Source organism: Salmo salar, chromosome ssa02, assembly GCF_905237065.1.
Source record: "Salmo salar chromosome ssa02, Ssal_v3.1, whole genome shotgun sequence".
NCBI classification, from domain to species: domain Eukaryota; kingdom Metazoa; phylum Chordata; class Actinopteri; order Salmoniformes; family Salmonidae; genus Salmo; species Salmo salar.
The window spans coordinates 67,937,577-67,959,099 of record NC_059443.1 but is presented as its reverse complement, the minus strand read 5'-3'; the positions used below and the strand labels follow the sequence as shown (position 1 = coordinate 67,959,099).

The following is a 21,523-nucleotide window of genomic DNA, read 5'->3' as shown; positions in this document are numbered from 1 at the left end:
ATAGTGCAGTTCCAATCCATTCCTCTTATCCAGAGCAACTTACAGGAGCAATTAGAGTTAAGTGCCTTGCAAAGGGGCACACAGGCAGATTTTTCACCTAGTCGGCAAGGGGATTCCAACCAGCAAGCTTTTGGTTACTGGCCCAACGCGCTTAAAGGGAATTTTCTAAATCGTTGAACTTCCTACTTATCATCTCCAGCACCACCCCAACATCGACATATGTGGAAATAGTGTGTTTCTCGGTTCCTGCCTCTCTAGGGAGTTTTTCCTAGCCATCGTGCTGCTACATCTGCATTGCTTGCTGTTTGGGGTTTTAGGCAGGGTTTCTGTATGAACACTTTGTGACATCTGATGATGTAAAAAGGGCTTTATAAATACATTTGATTGTTTGATTGAAGTTTTTCCACTTAGTACATTTGGTTCTCTACTACATAATGCCAATCCTCTCCTGTCGTAAAGATTTAGTGATCTTTGGAGTCTTCTGCACAACTCTACTCCTCAAAGATCATTTGCATAGAAAGGGGCCAGACAAGGCACTAACTGACCAAGTACAGTGAATTAACTTGTCTCACTGAAGTTATAAATGTTTCATTGATTAAGTCTATATTTTCATCCACAGGCGGGAAATTAAACAGGCTCAGGCTTCATTTAGGTTATTTTGTTCATCTTTTTAAATGTAACCTTTATCTAACCAGGAAGTCCCATTAAGGTCAGATAGCCTCTTCCTCAAGGGAGACCTGGGAACGTTTGTGCTATTCAGAGTAGGAGTGCTGATGTAGAATCAGTTTGGCCTTTTTAGATCAAAATGAATTAGACTACATGGACGGGGGGAACCTGGTCCTAGATTAGCACTCCTACTCTGAGACGCTTGATACATACAGGCCCTGGATTTTCTGGGCCCAGTTTTTCGTCCCTATCTGGTCATAACTGGCATAAGCTGATCCTGGTCAAGTCACATGGTCAGGAAGAAGCCAAGGCTCTAATCATCATAGGACAGACTCAGTCAGTATTGTGTCATGAGAATCTCATTCAACATCAGTTGACGATCACATCAAACTAGAACGATGTACTTGTACTAGTGGTCTGTTAAGTTTATTCATCTCTGAGGGTCATAGCGATGACAAATATACTCTGTGGCATGAATACGATGTCCATCACATGACAGTTCCACATGTAACAACTAGGAAATATGAAGCAAATAACCTCTAGTTTACCTACCTCCCTCTGTTTTAATCTAACCAGCTATTTTACTATGTAAACCAGCTATGGCCAAGAGACAACCAATGAAATTGAGTTGATTAGCGTGTTGGATGCTGGTTGGTGGATACATTTTGAGATACGGGACCAGAATATGTTTAAAACAGAGGTATCCTCTGGAAAGTACAGCGACCATGAAAACCATGAAGACACTGAGTGGTGTTCTTCTGCTCTCCCTGATGTTGGCAGGTTTGTGTACCAACCATTTACTCTGTATGTCTCTGTTCCCTCTCCATTCTTTATTCCTTATGGAAACTTCTACTTTTCTTTACTTTCCTTTTTATTTTGCTACAACAGTTGTTTTCTGTCTTTTATTCCCATATTTGTCTTTACATTCTGCCTATTTTAATTTCTCACTCTCTGGTTATCTCTTCTCTCTCATTCAGATGCCACGTTGGGCGACATTCAGAAGAGGATCATCGGGGGGAAGGATTGTAATGACAAGGAAAGGCTGTACCATGTGCGCATAGAATGGCTTAATGGACAAGGCTTTCATTATCAGTGTGGTGGTTCTCTGATCAGCGACCAGTGGGTTCTAACTGCTGCTCACTGCAGGCCTACTGAAAATGTGATAAAGAAACATCAATTGTGAGTGTACATGTGCACAACAGATAAAGATGAAGGATTGTGAGAGCAGAACTGTTCATAATAGCACTTACTGTCACCATCTGGTGTGTGTGTGTGTGTGTGTGTGTGTGTGTATGAAAAATGCATTCACTCACAACTGTAAGTTTCTCTGGATAAGAGCGTCTGCTAAATGACTAAAATGTAAATTAATATGTATGTGTGACAGGGTTGGGGTCAATTCCATTTAAATTCCAGTCAATTCAGAAAATAAACCAAATTCCAAATGTTCCTTATTGAAAATCATTGAAGAGAATGAGAACAGGAATTTCAGCATACTTCCAGAATTGGGTGGAATTGACCCCAACCCTGGTGTGTGTGTGTGTGAGAGAGTGAGAGTGAGAGAGAGAGAATTGAGAGAGAGAGAGAATTGAGAGAGAGAGAGAATTGAGAGAGAGAGAGAGAGAGAGAGTATTTGTTAATGTTTTACTGCTATTAACTATCAACTACTTTAAATGAACTGTGTTATACAACTGTTATTGACTACTGCTCTCTGTCAGTGTTCCTCATGTGTATGTAGTACTGGGTAAACATCCAGGCTCAGGTCATGTCAAGGGTCCAGTAAAAATTGAAGCGACTGATACACATGTTCACCCAGACCAGCATGACATCATGCTACTGAAGTTACCTGAATCTGCCAAGGAGAACACAATTACGCCTGTCAATCCTCCTGACTGTTTAACTACACCTGCCAAAAAGAGGAAAACAGAGGACAGTGGGTAGGGATTAACTCAACTTTTTTTTTTTGCAAAACAATTGCTGTTGCAAAAATATTTCTGCTATGGTGTGCACTAATTAATATGACCCTGATGCTAAGCAAGTTTAAGTGTTATGGTGGCAGATGAACAGTGAACTGATGAGAAGAAAATACTTAGAAAATCAAATCAAATTTATTTATATAGCCCTTCGTACATCAGCTGATATCTCAAAGTGCTGTACAGAAACCCAGCCTGAAACCCCAAACAGCTGCCCTATTAGATGAGGAAAGGATAGGATGGGTAGTCTTGTAGAGCAATACAGGGGAACATTAGGCTACTCACCTACAACAATTACTCTGAATTTCAATGAACTTAGATTTTTCAACCCATCCCAGTTCTGCAATTCTTTTTTTCTTCTGCAAATAGAACTCAATGTTCTGAAAGCCTGATTGAATTGTTTTATTCACCTGCTCTAGGAAGACCTCTGAACTAAAGCTGGGTGATACAGTTCAGATCGCAGGTTATGGTGGCACCCAAGCTGATTCTGACGGTAACAGAGGTGAGATGAACACATTATAGATATTTTGTCTATGGTTTTAAGTGATTGTTACTTACCATGATGTCTAGTCCATAATAGCAGAACAATTTGGTTAACTTGCACTAGAAGTAATGGTTTTAGGATAAGGGTTACAAAGGGGATCCCTGTTAACCACTGGAATTAAGGAGTAAGTGGGGAAAATGATGTCTTCATGGTAAGTAACAATAATTGGACACCATACAGATGTTATTACCACTTAATCCTGTAATATAATGTAAATACTTAATAGTTTGTCAATTGAATCCCATCTGACTTCCCCTTATTGTCTCCCCAGTAGTTGATGTATCAACTACTCTGAAGTGTGCAGAGTATGAAGTTGTGAGCTGTTATAACATAAATATTCAGCAATCAATTAAAAAACAACACATCTTCTGTACTAAAAGGAGCAAAGTGGATACCTGTTTCGTGAGTACACCTCCAAGCAGAACATTATTAAGACACGTTTATGGCTCATCTAACTTAGATTAGAGGAGTTACAACAATAAAAAACTCCTCTCTATTTCACATTCTCATCAATCATGTTTTCATTAGTTATTAGCTACATTACTAACTGTTATTAACTGTTACTACAATAAATGGTTTTCGAGATTAAATATTCAAATCTAACTGCTTGACTGTAAATTCTCTCTCTCTCTCTCTCTCTCTCTCTCTCTCTCTCTCTCTCTCGCTCTCTCTCTAGGGTGATTCTGGGGGAGGTGTGGTGTTTGATGGGGACCAGCTGTATGGTGTTCATCAAGGAGGCTTTTTAATAGCATGCAGTTCACCAGGCATTGTCATGGATGTCTGCAAGTACAAAGATTGGATTTGGAAAACCACTCACATCCCGACCTGGGAGATCAAGCCTTGAAAGTGAATTTAATTAACAGTAGAAGCTAATCACTGTATCCCAATAAACCATAAAGAGATTTTAGATCTCCGTACATTAACTCAAACTTAACTAGGACACAGTATATTCGCTGATGACTGAACTAGATATGCATTGTTGAGGCAATTAAAGGAGTTCTACTCTATTCTACTTTTTGTGTCTATTGTACTGTTTACATTGACATATGGTATAGAGGGGACAGAAGAGGAGAAAAGAGTTCCATTAACAACAAGATTTTACTGTAAAGCTCTTAGTAAGGAGAAAAAGGAATCGTTGCTGAGGATTTCCCATTGATTCTTATTGGAGTGGTCAGACTTCATTTGAGATGAATCTAGTCAATTAAAATCTAGTTTTTAAGTGGCAGTACTACTATACTTGAATGCTCAAACTGTCAGTCTCATGTGGCTTTGTTACTCCAAAGACTATTTGCCATCTTTGGAATTTAAGTCCCATTTTTATGTGCACTTCTTTGAAACTCCTGTGTCTTTCTAAGCAGGCCACAGGCTTTCACTCAACCCTTTTTTTCAATACCGTATCACTGACTCTGGATCTCTCTCTTTCTCCCCTCTCCATTTCTCTCCTCTCACTTTCTCCTCCTCTCTCTTTTTTTCAATAACGTATCACTAGCTCTGGATCTCTCTCTTTCTCTCTTTCTCCCCTCTCTCTTCCCCCTCCCCATTCTCGCTCTCTCTTTCTCCCCTCTCACTTCCTCGCTCTCTCTTTCTCTTTCTCCCCTCTCTTTCCCACCTCTCTCTCTCTTTCTCCTCCTCTCTCTCTATTTCTCCCCTCTTTCTCCTCCTCTCTCTCTTTCTCCCCCTCTCTCTCTTTCTCTCTCCTCCTCTCTCTGTCTCTCTCTCTCTCTCTTTTTTTTCAATACCGTATCACTGACTCCCCATTCTATTTCACTCTCTTTCTCCCCCCTCTCTTCTCTTCCCTCTTCCCTCTCCACTCTCTTCCCGCTCCCCTCTTTCTCCCCTCTCTCTTCCTCCCCTCTCCCTCTCTCTCTCTCTGACTTATCTTCATCCTAACCCCAACAACAGGATAGGGTTGACCTCATTGCAATGGATAAATTACCCAAAGACACAATCAATAATTTCACTTTCATTAATCAATTAATTAACACAATTAATCCAGATTGATATTACAGATAAGCAGTCCTTTATATAGAGGTTGGAAACAGATCAAGACACATTGGACAGATGGCTTCATCAAACTACAACTCATAATAACGATAATGATCATGGACTGCCATGCAAATTGAGTTTAATTGTATACCAACACAATTTCTTCTGTGTCCCAATTAACACCCAATTCCCTATGTAGTGTACTAGGGCTCTGGTCAAAAGTGCACATAGGGAATAGGGTGCCATTTGGTACGCACTTACATCAAGGTCAGATACCACCTTCACAGTCGAGGGGAAAATATTACAGTATATTATTCAGATTATGAATATTGTGCACCTATTATGAATAAAAACACCTATATCATACATTACATACCCGTACCAAACAAGCACACATTAGAGACCATTGTAATATAATTAACATCACTTAATTATAGTATTTTATATTTATTTAACCATGTAGGCTTTCATAAGGCAATGTTTTTTCTTCTAGCACAGTAAAACTATAAGACCTCTTTAACTGAACATCTTGCTCCCTGGTTTGTTCGCTGTCCGTTTTCACTCTTAGCTGCATCTAGAGAAACAACAACATCAACAGACTGTGAGAATAATGTAGATAGACTTCAGGTAAAGACTCTCTAGCTTTCTCACCCTCCTATCGACCACTATAGCCTTTTTTGTTTCAGAGATTCCAAACCTCTATCTCTCCCTCCCTCGCCCTCTCTCCCTCCCTCCATCTCTCTCATTAGTTAGAGAACTAGGCATCACTTCTTCCTAACCTTGGTGGGCTGTGGGCAGAGGCCCTGCCTCTCACTCTCTCTCCCTCCCTCCCCCATCCCTACCTCCTTCCCTCCCTCTTCCTCCTTCCCTCTCTACCTCTCATTCTCCCTTCTTCCCCCTCCCCCTCTCTCTCTCCCTGCCTCCCTCTCACCTGTTAGAGCAGTAGACATTTCTTCTTCCCGACCTTGGTTGGCTGTGGGCAGAGTACTGCCCTGATAGCCTCGTCAAACACTGTCTTCAGGCCACGCTGGGTCAGAGCAGAACACTCCAGGTACTTCACAGAGTCTGGGGAGGGAGATGGAGGGATGGAGGGGGAGAGAGGAAGAGAGAGAGAGAGAATGAGGAGGGAGGGGAAGCGGGAAACAGAGAGAGAGAGAGAGAGAGATGAAATACCACAGTGTGCCATCACAGCAGCAATATTTGTGACCTGTTGCCACAAGAAAAGGCCAACCAGTGAAGAACAAACACCATTGTAAATACAACCCATATTTATGTTTATTTATTTTCCCTTTTGTACTTTAACTATTTGCACATCGTTACAACACTGTTGAAATGTCTTTATTCTTTTGGAACTTCTGTGAGTTTAATGTTTACTGTTCATTTTTATTGTTTGTTTTACTTTTGTTTATTATCTACTTCACTTGCTTTTGCAATGTAAACATATGTTTTCCATGGAGAGAGGGAGAGAGAGAACTGTGTACATGCAGACAACCCAGATAGGCACTTCATTCTCCATTCATTTAAACATTCATCTCAGATATGAATCTGAGGAGATCCGGTCTGAATAGATTGGTACAGATTCTCTCATTTAATACTAGTCATAGAACACTCGGAAAACAAAATATCAATCAATCAAATGTACTGTATTTTATAAAACCCTATTTATGTCAGCTGTTAACTCAAGTGCTTTAGAGTACTTTACAAAATACAACTCCATCATCATAAAAAGCAATGGATTATTATATGAGGTGACCTACCAATGTCCTTGGCCAGCGCTAGGCCTTGTGGGTAGGTGATGGGGGCCAGTTTCTTCTCTTTGAGCTTCTCGATGGTCTCCTTCTCGTCCCTCAGATCCAGCTTAGTACCCACTAGGATGATAGGGGTTGACGGGCAGTGGTGACGCACCTCCGGGTACCACTAAAGAAAGAGAGAGAGAGAGAGAGAGCGAGAGAGAGAAAGAAAGAGAGGGAGGGGGTGGTGGAGGAGGAGAGAGAGAAATGGAGAAAGGGAGGGAGAAATATTTTATTATCAACTAGTAGCCACCAGTCATCCTCACCTCTGGCTACCACTGTAGAGAGAGAGAGAGAGAGACTGTCACGGATCCCTCCAGAACTGTCACTACTCACACCTAGTAATTGTATAAGTGTTCCCTTTGTTCACCACTGTCCTGTCGATTATTGTTTCCATGTCCGTTGGTCGTGTGAGTACCTGTGCTCTGTTGTTTTGGCTTTCGTGCCGCATGTATTGTGCAGATGATTACAGGTCTCGTCCCGTGTGGTATCATTCTGTGCTTGTGTTTGGTACACAGTGTCCTATGATAAATATACTGTATGTCGGTACACTGTGTCCTATGATAAATATACTGTATGTTGATACACTGTGTCCTATGATAAATATACTGTATGTTGATACACTGTGTCCTATGATAAATATACTGTATGTTGGTACACACGCACACACACACACACACACACACACACACACACACACACACACACACACACACACACACACACACACACGAGCATACGGATAGAAACTCAACACAAAGGGGAAAGCATCATTCCATCATGTTGTGACCCATAGCAACACTCTGCGATAATCTAGTATCGGCCTAGAACAACATTTGCGGTATAGGGACCCGGTCGCCATGGCGACAGAAGTAAAACAGCAAGGAGAGACAGAAAACGCAAAAATACTTTTGACATTAGATGGAGAAGAGAGTGAAGGGGCAACAGAATTAACATGAGTGTATTGTGTAGTGTGGGCTAGCTATAGGGAAAAACCCTTACAAACAACACTAGCTATTTCTTAAAAGCCAGATCCACATTGAGTGTTCTGAAGAGTCTTCAGATGAGAAGAGACTAAAAGGCTGTGGATTCTACTCAATAGAATGTGTGTGTGTCTGTCAAACTCATTTTGACCCTGGGGCCACAATCGCTCATCCACGAGGGCCGGAGGAAGGGCCACACTGAAAATTGATAACATTTAATCACCGTCAACACTTGCAAAAAATAGTCTTCTATCCACCGTTTTAGTAATTTTCGATACTCCTTAACTCTCTAGCTTTCATTTCAGTTATTATTAGTGAGATGGACACAGTCAAGAAACAGACCTCTTTTTACACTACTTGGGAGGCCTGTGTGTTATACTTAGACTGAACCAGTATGTCCTTTGGGAGGAAACATCATTGTTGATTGGTAACATAGACCCAGGTGTTGCTACACCTCCGTTGTAACATGAAATAAATGTGTTCTGATGTCTTTGTCTCATATTACCACTGATATATTTATACTTCCCTTAAATCAGACAGACATTGTGAGGGGCATTTGTTTTGAGGGGCGGGACATGGGTTGGGTAGGTTACTTTCTAAATGTAATCCATTACAGTTACTAGTTACCTGTCCAAAACTGTAATCAGTAATGTAACTTTTGGAATACTCAATCCTCAGTAACGTAATCTGATTACTTTCACGCGTTTGGTGTCATCATAGTGGTCTCTGACTGGTCAGACTCACTCAGCTGGAACAAACTTCAACTTCAACGTCTTTTAATGCTGATTTGAATGTCATGGAGAAAACAGAAAGGTTTCATAAATTATTTTGTCACAAACATCCTTTCTGAATTTCATGTAATCCAAGTAGTAATTATCTAGTTTTCAGAAGTATCTGTAATCTGATTGCAATATTTTGCTGGTAACTTAACTGATTACAGTCACAGTTTTTTTGTAATCAGATTACATGTAATCAGTTAGTCCCCAACCCTGGGCAGGACTGCACGACCCTTTTCCATGGGCCCCTTCCTTGTGCTGTTCTCTGCTCCGGCCCTGACCTGGTTCACCTGACCTGTTTCATCTGACCTGGTTCATCTGACAACAAACATATATTTATTAACATCTGTGTCAGGAGCTGGACTGGGAGTGGGTCTCTGTCAGTGGAGGCTGCTGAGGGGAGGACACACTGGGAGTGGGTCTCTGGGGAGGGGGTGGAGCAGCCTGGGAGTGAGTCTCTGGGGAGGGGGTGGAGCAGCCTGGGAGTGAGTCTCTGGGGAGAGGGTGGAGCAGCCTGGAAGTGGGTCTCTGGGGAGATGGTGGAGCAGCCTGGGAGTAAGTCTCTGGGGAGGGGGTGGAGCAGCCTGGGAGTGAGTCTCTGGGGAGGGGGTGGAGCAGCCTGGGAGTGGATCTCTGGGGAGGGGGTGGAGCAGCCTGGGAGTGGGTCTCTGGGGAGAGGGTGGAGCAGCCTGGGAGTGGGTCTCTGGGGAGAGGGTGGAGCAGCCTGGGAGTGGGTCTCTGGGGAGGGGGTGGAGCAGCCTGGGAGTGGATCTCTGGGGAGGGGGTGGAGCAGCCTGGGAGTGGGTCTCTGGGGAGGGGGTGGAGCAGCCTGGGAGTGGGTCTCTGGGGAGGGGGTGGAGCAGCCTGGGAGTGGGTCTCTGGGGAGAGGGTGGAGCAGCCTGGGAGTGGATCTCTGGGGAGAGGGTGGAGAGGCCTCACTTCAGAGACCATTTCAAACATTGCTGTCATATGACATGATTATGTGTTAATGTCTTTGTATTTGAACACTCCAGAACTCCTGTGTTAAAATAAATAAACAATTATTGTTTGATATTAATATTATTTTCTAAACATTGACCTCGTGTGGCGGGGCTGCCTGGCCCTCTCCCGGGGGACCCATCCCCTTGTGGCCCTCTGCCTCGGCCCTGACCCAATGCACCTGACATCTAATAGATATTTAACACCTTCATCGTCTGGTTGGGCGACGGAGCGGGGGCACGGGGTGTGGGGGGGGGTCTTCGGGGGAGGGGTGGGTTCCCTCACTATGGAGGCCAATGCTTGCTATCAATATGTTCATGGCTTATTGCAGTGTGAAATAAGTCCTATTTGAGAATTTATGTCACACCACCAGCCTCTCTCCACCTGAAGAAGGAAATGATTGTTTTCTTATGTTGCATCATTAAAGCTACAATCCTTAATCGAAACAATAACAAACCGCCCCTGTTTCGCTAAAAAGCTACGGTAAGGGGCTGGAGAAATGTAACCATTCTCTAATTCATAGACAGAGCTAAGGATGCAAGGACTGACCATCCATGATATCAAATATATCATTTTTAAACATGTTTTGAGGCTATACAGTATTAGTTTACATTTGAGTAAAGTAAGCTTATATTTTGGGTTCTGATGGGGTACGACAGTTAATCTAAGCTCATGAGGCATTTATAAGGTATATTCTTCAACAATCAATAGCTACATATTAGTCATTTATACGTCCAAAAATGGATGTAGCAACTAAGGATTCTAGCTTTAATATGTGGAAACCAATAAAAGAAGAAAAAATATCTCAAATAAAAAATGTCAAGGTCCTTGTTGTGATGACGGCTGTTGTTTTGTGTGTGTCGCAGTTCACACCCACTCTGTTCTGTCGCAACGCAGAATAGACTATGTAGAAATAATGAAAAAATCTTGAAAATAATAATGAAAAGATATTTAAAAATATCCAAAGTGCTTTCATTGGACTAGAGGAGTGTAACAGGGGAGAGAGAACGCTCGACACAGTAGGATCAGACAGTCCCCCTGACAGTGTAGGGACACACCGCCATCTAGTGGTCAATAGTAGGACATGCACCTTGAATACTAACTGACATTTCAATTAGGGCTCAATTTAATTCACCTCCATACAGCTTTATGTATTATGGGACTTAATTCAACTTCAGGTTCAGTCAATTCTGCAGGCTGAATATTAAATGACCAATTAACATGTTGAAAAGACATCATAGAAAATAATAGGGAAATTTCAATGAATGAATGATTGAATTTTAGAAGGCCAACCCTGACTGTGATAGATACAGGTAGAATCTAGAGATGATCACCTTGGCTCTGACGTTCTCATAGGAGGCTGGGCTCACCAGAGAGAAACAGATGAGGAACACGTCCTGAGAGAGAGAGAGAGAGAGAGAGAGAGAGAGAGAGAGAGAGAGAGAGAGAGAGAGAGAGAGAGAGAGAGCTCTATGCATTAATATAGGACACCGGACTCAATTAGGTTTGTGTGTGTGTGTGTGTGTATATTATATATATATATATATATATATATATATATATAAATAAATGTGTGTGTGTGTATATTATATATATTATATATATATAAATAAATGTGTGTGTGTGTGTGTGTGTGTGTGTGTCTGTACCGTCTGTGGGTAGGACAGTGGTCTCAGTCTGTCATAGTCCTCCTGTCCTGCTGTATCCCAGAGACCCAGGTTGACTGGCTTACTGTCCACCATCACATTGGCTGAGTAGTTATCAAAGCTGAGGAAGAGAACACACACACTTTTCTATTGTACTGTACATATCAAGTGTGTGTGTGTGTGTGTGTGTGTGTGTGTGTGTGTGTGTGTGTGTGTGTGTGTGTGTGTGTGTGTGTGTGTGTGTGTGTGTGTGTGTGTGTGTGTGTGTGTGTGTACTCACACAGTAGGGATATATTCTCCAGGGAAAGCGTTGGTTGTGTAGCTGATGAGAAGACATGTTTTCCCCACAGCTCTGAAACACACAGGGAAAATACACATCAACGTTTTCAATAGGACTCAATGGTCATTTAAACAGCTCTGAAACACACAGGGAAAATACACATCAACGTTTCAATAGGACTCAATGGTCATTTAAACAGCTCTGAAACACACAGGGAAAATACACATCAACGTTTTCAATAGGATTCAATGGTCATTTAAACAGCTCTGAAACACACAGGGAAAATACACATCAACGTTTTCAATAGGATTCAATGGTCATTTAAACAGCTCTGAAACACACAGGGAAAATACACATCAACGTTTTCAATAGGATTCAATGGTCATTTAAACAGCTCTGAAACACACAGGGAAAATACACATCAACGTTTTCAATAGGATTCAATGGTCATTTAAACAGCTCTGAAACACACAGGGAAAATACACATCAACGTTTTCAATAGGATTCAATGGTCATTTAAACAGCTCTGAAACACACAGGGAAAATACACATCAACGTTTCAATAGGACTCAATGGTCATTTAAACAGCTATAACCTTAACCATTAGTGGGGAAAATGCAGCGTCCCACTGTGAAAACACTGGTTGAATCAACGTTGTTTCCGTGTCATTTGAGGAAAGAAAAGACGTGACGACAATGAATCAACGTACAAAACTGATTGAATTTGCAAAAAGTCGTCAACTTTTAACCTAAATACAATGACATGATGACATTTTTGTTGATTTCATGTTGAGTTCACATTAGTTAACAACTCAACCAAATGTAAATCCAAACTAGACGTTGAAATAACGTCTGTGCCCAGTGGGTTCTCTACACCGTTTAAACACATGAAATAGACAATGAAAACATTGACTCATTTTCAAGGCTCTGTTCCATATCCAACAGCTCAATCAAACGACTCCTCTCTGAACAAACGACTCCTCTCTGAACAAACGACTCCTCTCTGAACAAAGGAAGCCGGGGTTGGCCATAAACAACAAGTAAGCATATTTCAAGGTGAATCAACCAATCACATTCCATTACCCCAACGTGTCCTGTCATGTCTCAACTTCATCAACATCATGACTTGGTTTAGCACTACGTCAGGGTGTTGAGTAATACCTGAACCTCATATAGCCAACTTAAACCAAGTCTATCATCTTTCTCATCGGCGGACATCTTGTTTTTCCACTGAACCGTTGTTCAAGAAGACGTAGCATAGCCTTCTAGTATGATGACTACAGGTCTCTATTTCTCAGTCTATCTTCTTCCTCATTGAAAACAACCTGCTTCTTCATCACATTAGTTATGAGAAAATAAACAAACACAAATACTATGTCATTTTTCAGTGTGTTTTGTACTCAATATTTCCATTTGTGTCATTTTTACAAACACTCATATCCAGCGTGCTACTCACAGAGGTCACAGAGGTTGACAAGGGCTCATAACCACGGCAACCAGAGTAGGTCACATGGTTTACAGGAAGCCAGCTTGTGTTTTAGAGAGTGATGAGCCTGTCTGGGTTTTACCATAACCTCCTTCCTCCTTCACCAAAAACACTTGTTTAAGAGACAGAGGCTAGGGAAAATGTCTGCCTATTATTTGGCATATTATAAAACAGCTAATCGTGATACACATATAATACTGTAACATATAGAGCTAATGTTACAAGCAGGGGGCTTGTGAAAATGATGCTGACAAAATGTGCCAATGGGAACTGGGCCTGTATTCACAAAGCATCTCAGACGAGGCGTGCTGATCTAGGATCAGGTCCCCCATGTCTTGTTCTTTGTGATCTCAAAGCCTAAACTGATTCTAGATCAGTCCTCCTACTCTGAGACACTTTGTGAATACGAGCCCTGATTAAAAATGTCAGTCAGTCAGCACTGAAAAACAGGAAATACATCCTTTTTGCTATTTATCTCACATTCATTCTGTTTTTCTGACTATCTTACTAGACGTCTGGTAATGGTGCGCTCTCTCTCTTTCACTCTCTCTCTCTCTCTCTCTCATCCCCCAGCTCTCTCTTTCACTCTCTCTCTCTCTCTCTCTCTCTCTCTCTCATCCCCCAGCTCTCTATCTTTCTCTCTCTCTCTCCCCCCAGCTCTTTCTCTCTCTTTCACTCTCTCTCTCCCCCCAGCTCTCTCTCTCATCTCCCAGCTCTCTATCTTTCTCTCTCTCTCTCTAAATTCAATTCAATTCAAGGGGCTTTATTGTCATGGGAAACATATGTTTACACTGCCAAAGCAAGTGAAATGGATAAACAAAAGTGAAATAAACAATAAAAAGTGAACAGCGTATTTTGACATAATATAACATTTGAAATGTCTTTATTCTTTTGGAACTTGTGTGAGTGTAATATTTACGGTTCACTTTCTATTGTTTATTTCACTTTGTTTATCCATTTCACTTGCTTTGGCAATGTAAACAAATGTTTCCCATGCCAATAAAGCCCCTTGAATTGAATTGAATTGAATTTAGAGAGAGAGATAGAGAGAGAGATAGATAGATAGAGAGCTGGGGGATGAGCGAGAGAGAGTGAAAGAGAGAGAGCTGGGGGATGAGAGAGAGAGAGTGAAAGAGACATTTCAAATGTCATATTATGTCAAAATATAGTGTTGTAACGATGTGCCAATAGTTAAAGTACAGAAGGGCAAATAAATAAATATGATTGGATTTACAATGGTGTTTGTTCTTTACCGGTTGCACTTTTCACAAATCTCTCTGCTGTGATGGCACACTGTAATATTTAACCTAGTAGATCTCTCTCTCTCTCTCTCTCTCTCTGCTGTGATGGTACACTGTAATATTTAACCTAGTAGATCTCTCTCTCTCTCTCTCTGCTGTGATGGTACACTGTAATATTTAACCTAGTAGATCTCTCTCTCTCTCTCTCTCTCTGCTGTGATGGTACACTGTAATATTTAACCTAGTAGATCTCTCTCTCTCTCTCTGCTGTGATGGTACACTGTAATATTTAACCTAGTAGATCTCTCTCTCTCTCTCTCTGCTGTGATGGTACACTGTAATATTTAACCTAGTAGATCTCTCTCTCTCTCTCTCTGCTGTGATGGTACACTGTAATATTTAACCTAGTAGATCTCTCTCTCTCTCGCTCTGCTGTGATGGTACACTGTAATATTTAACCTAGTAGATCTCTCTCTCTCTCTCTCTGCTGTGATGGTACACTGTAATATTTAACCTAGTAGATCTCTCTCTCTCTCTCTCTGCTGTGATGGTACACTGTAATATTTAACCTAGTAGATCTCTCTCTCTCTCTCTGCTGTGATGGTACACTAATATTTAACCTAGTAGATCTCTCTCTCTCTCTCCCTCTCTGCTGTGATGGTACACTGTAATATTTAACCTAATAGATCTCTCTCTCTCTCTCTCTCTGCTGTGATGGTACACTGTAATATTTAACCTAATAGATCTCTCTCTCTCTCTCTCTCTGCTGTGATGGTACACTGTAATATTTAACCTAGTAGATCTCTCTCTCTCTCTCTCTGCTGTGATGGTACACTGTAATATTTAACCTAGTAGATCTCTCTCTCTCTCTGCTGTGATGGTACACTGTAATATTTAACCTAATAGATCTCTCTCTCTCTCTCTCTCTGCTGTGATGGTACACTGTAATATTTAACCTAGTAGATCTCTCTCTCTCTCTCTCTCTCTCTGCTGTGATGGTACACTGTAATATTTAACCTAGTAGATCTCTCTCTCTCTCTCTGCTGTGATGGTACACTGTAATATTTAACCTAGTAGATCTCTCTCCCTCTCTCTCTGCTGTGATGGTACACTGTAATATTTAACCTAGTAGATCTTTCTCTCTCTCTCTCTGCTGTGATGGTACACTGTAATATTTAACCTAGTAGATCTTGCTCTCTCTCTGCTGTGATGGTACACTGTAATATTTAACCTAGTAGATCTCTCTCTCTCTGCTGTGATGGTACACTGTATTATTTAACCTAGTAGATCTCTCTCTCTCTCTCTCTCTCTCTCTCTCTCTCTCTCTTCTCTCTCTCTTGTGATGGTACACTGTAATATTTAACTTAGTAGATCTCCCTCTCTCTCTCTCTCTCTCTCTCTGCTGTGATGGTACACTGTAATATTTAACCTAGTAGATCTCTCTCTCTCTCTCTCTCTCTCTCTCTCTCTGCTGTGATGGTACACTGTAATATTTAACCTAGTAGATCTCTCTCTCTCTCTCTGCTGTGATGGTACACTGTAATATTTAACCTAGTAGATCTATCTCTCTCTCTCTCTCTCTCTCTCTGCTGTGATGGTACACTGTAATATTTAACCTAGTAGATCTCTCTCTCTCTCTGCTGTGATGGTACACTGTAATATTTAACCTAATAGATCTCTCTCTCTCTCTCTCTCTGCTGTGATGGTACACTGTAATATTTAACCTAATAGATCTCTCTCTCTCTCTGCTGTGATGGTACACTGTAATATTTAACCTAATAGATCTCTCTCTCTCTCTCTCTCTGCTGTGATGGTACACTGTAATATTTAACCTAGTAGATCTCTCTCTCTCTCTCTGCTGTGATGGTACACTGTAATATTTAACCTAGTAGATCTCTCTCTCTCTCTGCTGTGATGGTACACTGTAATATTTAACCTAATAGATCTCTCTCTCTCTCTCTCTCTCTGCTGTGATGGTACACTGTAATATTTAACCTAATAGATCTCTCTCTCTCTCTCTGCTGTGATGGTACACTGTAACATTTAACCTAGTAGATCTCTCTCTCTCTCTCTCTCTCTCTCTCTCTCTCTCTCTCTCTCTCTCTCTCTCTCTCTCTCTCTCTCTCTCTCTTTATTTCTCATCTTCTACCTCCCTCTCTCTCTCTCATTTTCAATTAAATGAAATGTTCAATTTAAGGGGCTTTATTGGCATGGGAAACAAATGTTTATATTGCCAAAACAAGTGAAATAGATAATGAACAAAAGTGAAATAAACAATAACAAATTAACAGTAAACATTACACTTACAAAAGTTACAAAAGAATGAAGACATGTCAAATGTCATATTATGTCTATACAGTGTTGTAACGATGTACAAATAGTACAAAAGGGAAAATAAATAAACATAAATATGGGTTGTATTTACAATGGTGTTTGTTCTTCACTGGTTGCCCTTTTCTTGTTGCAACAGGTCAGAAAGCTTGCTGCTGTGAGGGCACACTGTGGTATTTCAACCAATAGATATGGGAGTTTATCAAAATTGGGTTTGTTTTTGAATTCTTTGTGGGTCTGTGTAATCTGAGGAAAATATGTGTCTCTAATATGGTCATACATTTGGCAGGAGGTTAGGAAGTGCAGCTCAGTTTCCACCTCATTTTGTGGGCAGTGTTCACATAGCCTGTCTTCTCTTGAGAGCCATGTCTGCATACGGCGGCCTTTCTCAATAGCAAGGCAATGCTCACTGAGTCTGTACTTAGTCAAAGATTTCCTTCATTTTGGGTCAGTCACAGTCGTCAGGTATTTTGCCACTGTGAACTCTCTGTTTAGGGCCAAAATGGTCTCTCTCATCTCCCACATTTCTCTCACCATTCACTCTTCGCTTTATATGAGAGTGTGGCCTACACTCTTAGAAAAAAGGTGTTATCTAGAACCTAAAATGGTTCTCCTTTGAAAAACCATTTCGGTTCAAGGTAGAACTCTTTTGGGTTCCATTTAGAACCCTTTCCACAGAGGGTTCTATATGGAACCCATGATCTCCCTCTCCTCCTTCTCTCTTACCACCCATCCCTTTACAATCACCTGTTTAGGTATATCATCTATTGAATATCAACCTGTGAAGTGACCTCACCCATTAGTGTACACTGAAAACAGGTTGTTTACACTCTCCACGTCCCAAATGACACCCTATTCCCTACTTAGTGCACTACTTTTGACCAGGGCCCATAAGGGTCTATATAGTGCACTACTTTTGACCAGCACCCCATCGGGAATAGGGTGTAATTTGGTACACAGACAATAACTGTCTGGACACTGATGTCCCCTCATCTTTGTATAGCTGATGGACTTCATGAAACAATGAATATGACAACAACAACACTCCCCTCTCTGTAAGGCCATGTTCCCCTCTCCTAACAATATGACCTCTACCTCATCATCTCTCAGTGTCCTAGTAAACCAGGTCTGATAGGACACTCCCCTCTCCTAACAATAGGACCTCTACCTCATCATCTCTCAGTGTCCTAGTAAACCAGGTCTGATAGGACACTCTCCTCTCCTAACAATAGGACCTCTACCTCATCATCTCTCAGTGTCCTAGTAAACCAGGTCTGATAGGACACACCCCTCTCCTAACAATAGGACCTCTACCTCATCATCTCTCAGTGTCCTAGTAAACCAGGTCTGATAGGACACTCTCCTCTCCTAACAATAGGACCTCTACCTCATCATCTCTCAGTGTCCTAGTAAACCAGGTCTGAAAGGACACTCTCCTCTCCTAACAATAGGACCTCTACCTCATCATCTCTCACTGTCCTGGTAAACCAGGTCTGATAGGACACTCTCCTCTCCTAACAATAGGACCTCTACCTCATCATCTCTGTGTCCTAGTAAACCAGGTCTGATAGGACACTCTCCTCTCCTAACAATAGGACCTCTACCTCATCATCTCTCACTGTCCTAGTAAACCAGGTCTGATAGGACACTCTCCTCTCCTAACAATAGGACGTCTACCTCATCATCTCTCACTGTCCTAGTAAACCAGGTCTGAAAGGACACACCCCTCTCCTAACAATAGGACGTCTACCTCATCATCTCTCACTGTCCTAGTAAACCAGGTCTGATAGGACACTCTCCTCTCCTAACAATATGACCTCTACCTCATCATCTCTCACTGTCCTAGTAAACCAGGTCTGATAGGACACACCCTTCTCCTAACAATAGGACCTCTACCTCATCATCTCTCAGTGTCCTAGTAAACGAGGTCTGATAGGACACACCCCTCTCCTAACAATAGGACCTCTACCTCATCATCTCTCAGTGTCCTAGTAAACCAGGTCTGATAGGACACTCTCCTCTCCTAACAATATGACCTCTACCTCATCATCTCTCACTGTCCTAGTAAACCAGGTCTGATAGGACACACCCCTTTCCTAACAATAGGACCTCTACCTCATCATCTCTCAGTGTCCTAGTAAACCAGGTCTGATAGGACACACCCCTCTCCTAACAATAGGACCTCTACCTCATCATCTCTCAGTGTCCTAGTAAACCAGGTCTGATAGGACACTCTCCTCTCCTAACAATATGACCTCTACCTCATCATCTCTCAGTGTCCTAGTAAACCAGGTCTGATAGGACACTCTCCTCTCCTAACAATATGACCTCTACCTCATCATCTCTCACTGTCCTAGTAAACCAGGTCTGATAGGACACTCCCCTCTCCTAACAATATGACCTCTACCTCATCATCTCTCAGTGTCATAGTAAACCAGGTCTGATAGGACACACCCCTCTCCTAACAATAGGACCTCTACCTCATCATCTCTCAGTGTCCTAGTAAACCAGGTCTGATAGGACACACCCCTCTCCTAACAATAGGACCTCTACCTCATCATCTCTCAGTGTCCTAGTAAACCAGGTCTGATAGGACACCTTGGGGTCCAGTGTTTTAACATACATCACAGTTCCATGAATTCACAGACAATGTGAAGAATGAGAACAGAAATGGGGGCCTCCATACATACTGTAGATGAAAAACCTGACTTTTGTCACTGACCCATCAAACAAACTCAGTGTGACATGACACACCTTTGAGTTGCAAAACACAACCTTGAACATATCAGACAAGTGAACTGAAATCAAGCTGAATACACTATAGATAGGACTGAATCCATGTGTTATGACCATCAATACAGAGATAGATTTACCAGCCACTCTATTCTATTCTATTATGAGCCAATCAAATCACTCCTTCATGATGTGTGTATTAACCTTGTTTCAGCTGCTCTGAACTGCACATGTTATGTGTCCCAAATGGCATCCTATTCCTCATATAGTGCCTTACTGTTGAACAAGGCCCAGGGGCTCTGGTGAAAAGTAGTGCACTACATAGGGAATTAGGTGTCATTTGGGACACTGTCCCAGTGATCCTCTTACACGCCAGCATTTGAAATGCATGTCCTGGCGTGTCTTATACAGCTGCTATGACTGTGTTGGTTTCTCCTATCCACAATCAAGACTGTCCCATGTTACATAGTGCTCTATTCTGCCATACGAGTCCATTGAAGTTGGCTTTGGGGTTCAGATTCAATGGAGCTGGATGAAAGATAGTAGTTGTCTGTTAGTCAACTAATGATGAACTAAGTAATGAGTAGTAGGGAACTGTACTAACTGTGGAAGCTATTTTAACTCTTTCTCTTTGGATGCACCTGATTAGTAGTATCAACAAACCTCTGGGTCTCTCAACAGACTCATGTTCATCATCTGTTACATGATTTGTGAATGAAAAATATCTGTACATGTATTTCTATAGATGTAAAAAGAGAACAGAAAGAGAAGACATCAACAAGCATCCACTCTTGGCTTCGTATACTGAGAGGCCAACAAAAGTCATATAGGGTTCGATCGCTCATTGAACCAATGACTAAACCACAGCATTAAGATATCATGTGATAAAATAAAATGAAAAACACTTACCCGTCTCCCACAACAACACATTTGATAGCCTGCATGCTGCTTAGCTTGAGTCAGCTCCCACTGCTCTCTGTGTAACAGTCTGTGAGAGTTTCAGACAGAGAGAAAGTAACTGCAACTCCACGCCTCATGCAACAGCAGGAAGTTGCTACAGCACTCACCTCTCTCTCTCTCTCTCTCTCTCTCTGTCTCTCTTCCTCTCTCTTGATTACTGAGTGATCTTCTCTCTCTCTCTCTCTCTCTCTCTCTCTCTCTCTCTCTCTCTCTCTCTCAATCACTGAGTGATCTCTTGCTTTCTCTTCCTCTCTCTCTTTCTCTCTTCCTATCTCCAACTCTCTTTCTCTCGCTCTGTCTCTCTTTCTCTCTCTCTCTCTATCTATCTCTCTCTCTCTTTCACTGTTGCAGCATGCACAAACACACATGCACAGTCCCCCCCCCCCCTCCCCTGCTGATTTTGTACGTTTGCCCACTGACAAAGAAATGATCAGTCTATAATTTTAATGGTAGGTTTATTTGAACAGTGAGAGAATAACAACAGAAAAATCCAGAAAAACGCATGTCAAAAATGTTCTAAATTGACTTGCATTTAAATGAGGGAAATAAGTATTTGACCCCCTCTCAATCAGAAAGTTCTGGCTCCCAGGTGTCTTTTATACAGGTAACGAGCTGAGATTAGGAGCACACTTTAAAAAGAGTGCTCCTAATCTCAGTTTGTTACCTGTATAAAAGACACCTGTCCACAGAAGCAATCAGTCAATCAGATTCCAAACTTTCCACCATGGCCAAGACCAAAGAGCTCTCCAAGGATGTCAGGGACAATATTGTAGACCTACACAAGGCTGGAATGGGCTACAAGACCATCGCCAAGCAGCTTGGTGAGAAGATGACAACATTTGGTGGGATTATTCACAAATGGAAGAAACACAAAAGAACTGTCAATATCCCTCGGCCTGGGGCTCCATGCAAGATCTCACCTCGTGGAGTTGCAATGATCATGAGAACGGTGAGGAATCAGCCCAGAACTACACCGGGAGGATCTTGTCAATGATCTCAAGGCAGCTAGGACCATAGTCACCAAGAAAACAATTGGTAACACACTACGCCGTGAAGGACTGAAATCCTGCAGCACCCGCAAGGTCCCCCTGCTCAAGAAAGCACATATACATGCCCGTCTGAAGTTTGCCAATGAACATCTGAATGATTCAGAG

General features: G+C 41.8%; 2 protein-coding genes across 3 annotated transcripts; one reads left to right on the top strand and one right to left on the bottom strand.

The window, feature by feature from the left end:
* Positions 1 to 1,396: 1,396 nt before the first annotated feature.
* On the top strand, positions 1,397 to 4,192 carry LOC106590303 (trypsin-3-like). Its single transcript, XM_014181164.2, has 6 exons — positions 1,397 to 1,446; positions 1,644 to 1,845; positions 2,382 to 2,600; positions 3,056 to 3,138; positions 3,452 to 3,582; positions 3,857 to 4,192. The coding sequence occupies exons 1-6, from the start codon at positions 1,401 to 1,403 to the stop codon at positions 4,022 to 4,024; spliced, it is 849 nt and encodes a 282-aa protein (XP_014036639.2). The 5' UTR covers positions 1,397 to 1,400; the 3' UTR covers positions 4,025 to 4,192.
* Positions 4,193 to 5,177: 985 nt separating this feature from the next.
* Positions 5,178 to 20,543, bottom strand: LOC106590297 (ras-related C3 botulinum toxin substrate 2). 2 transcript variants are annotated; one of them, XM_045708447.1, is made up of 7 exons: positions 20,319 to 20,542; positions 11,620 to 11,691; positions 11,343 to 11,460; positions 11,028 to 11,090; positions 6,924 to 7,083; positions 6,098 to 6,231; positions 5,178 to 5,740 (listed from the first exon to the last, which is right to left on the bottom strand). In XM_045708447.1, exons 1-6 carry the CDS (start codon positions 20,351 to 20,353, stop codon positions 6,101 to 6,103), a joined length of 579 nt encoding a protein of 192 aa, XP_045564403.1. In that variant the 5' UTR covers positions 20,354 to 20,542; the 3' UTR covers positions 5,178 to 5,740; positions 6,098 to 6,100. The 2 variants fall into 2 exon arrangements, with proteins under 2 accessions (XP_045564403.1, XP_045564404.1); XM_045708448.1 differs by lacking the exon at positions 5,178 to 5,740 and having other exon boundaries at positions 6,171 to 6,231; positions 6,920 to 7,083; positions 20,319 to 20,543.
* Positions 20,544 to 21,523: the final 980 nt, after the last annotated feature.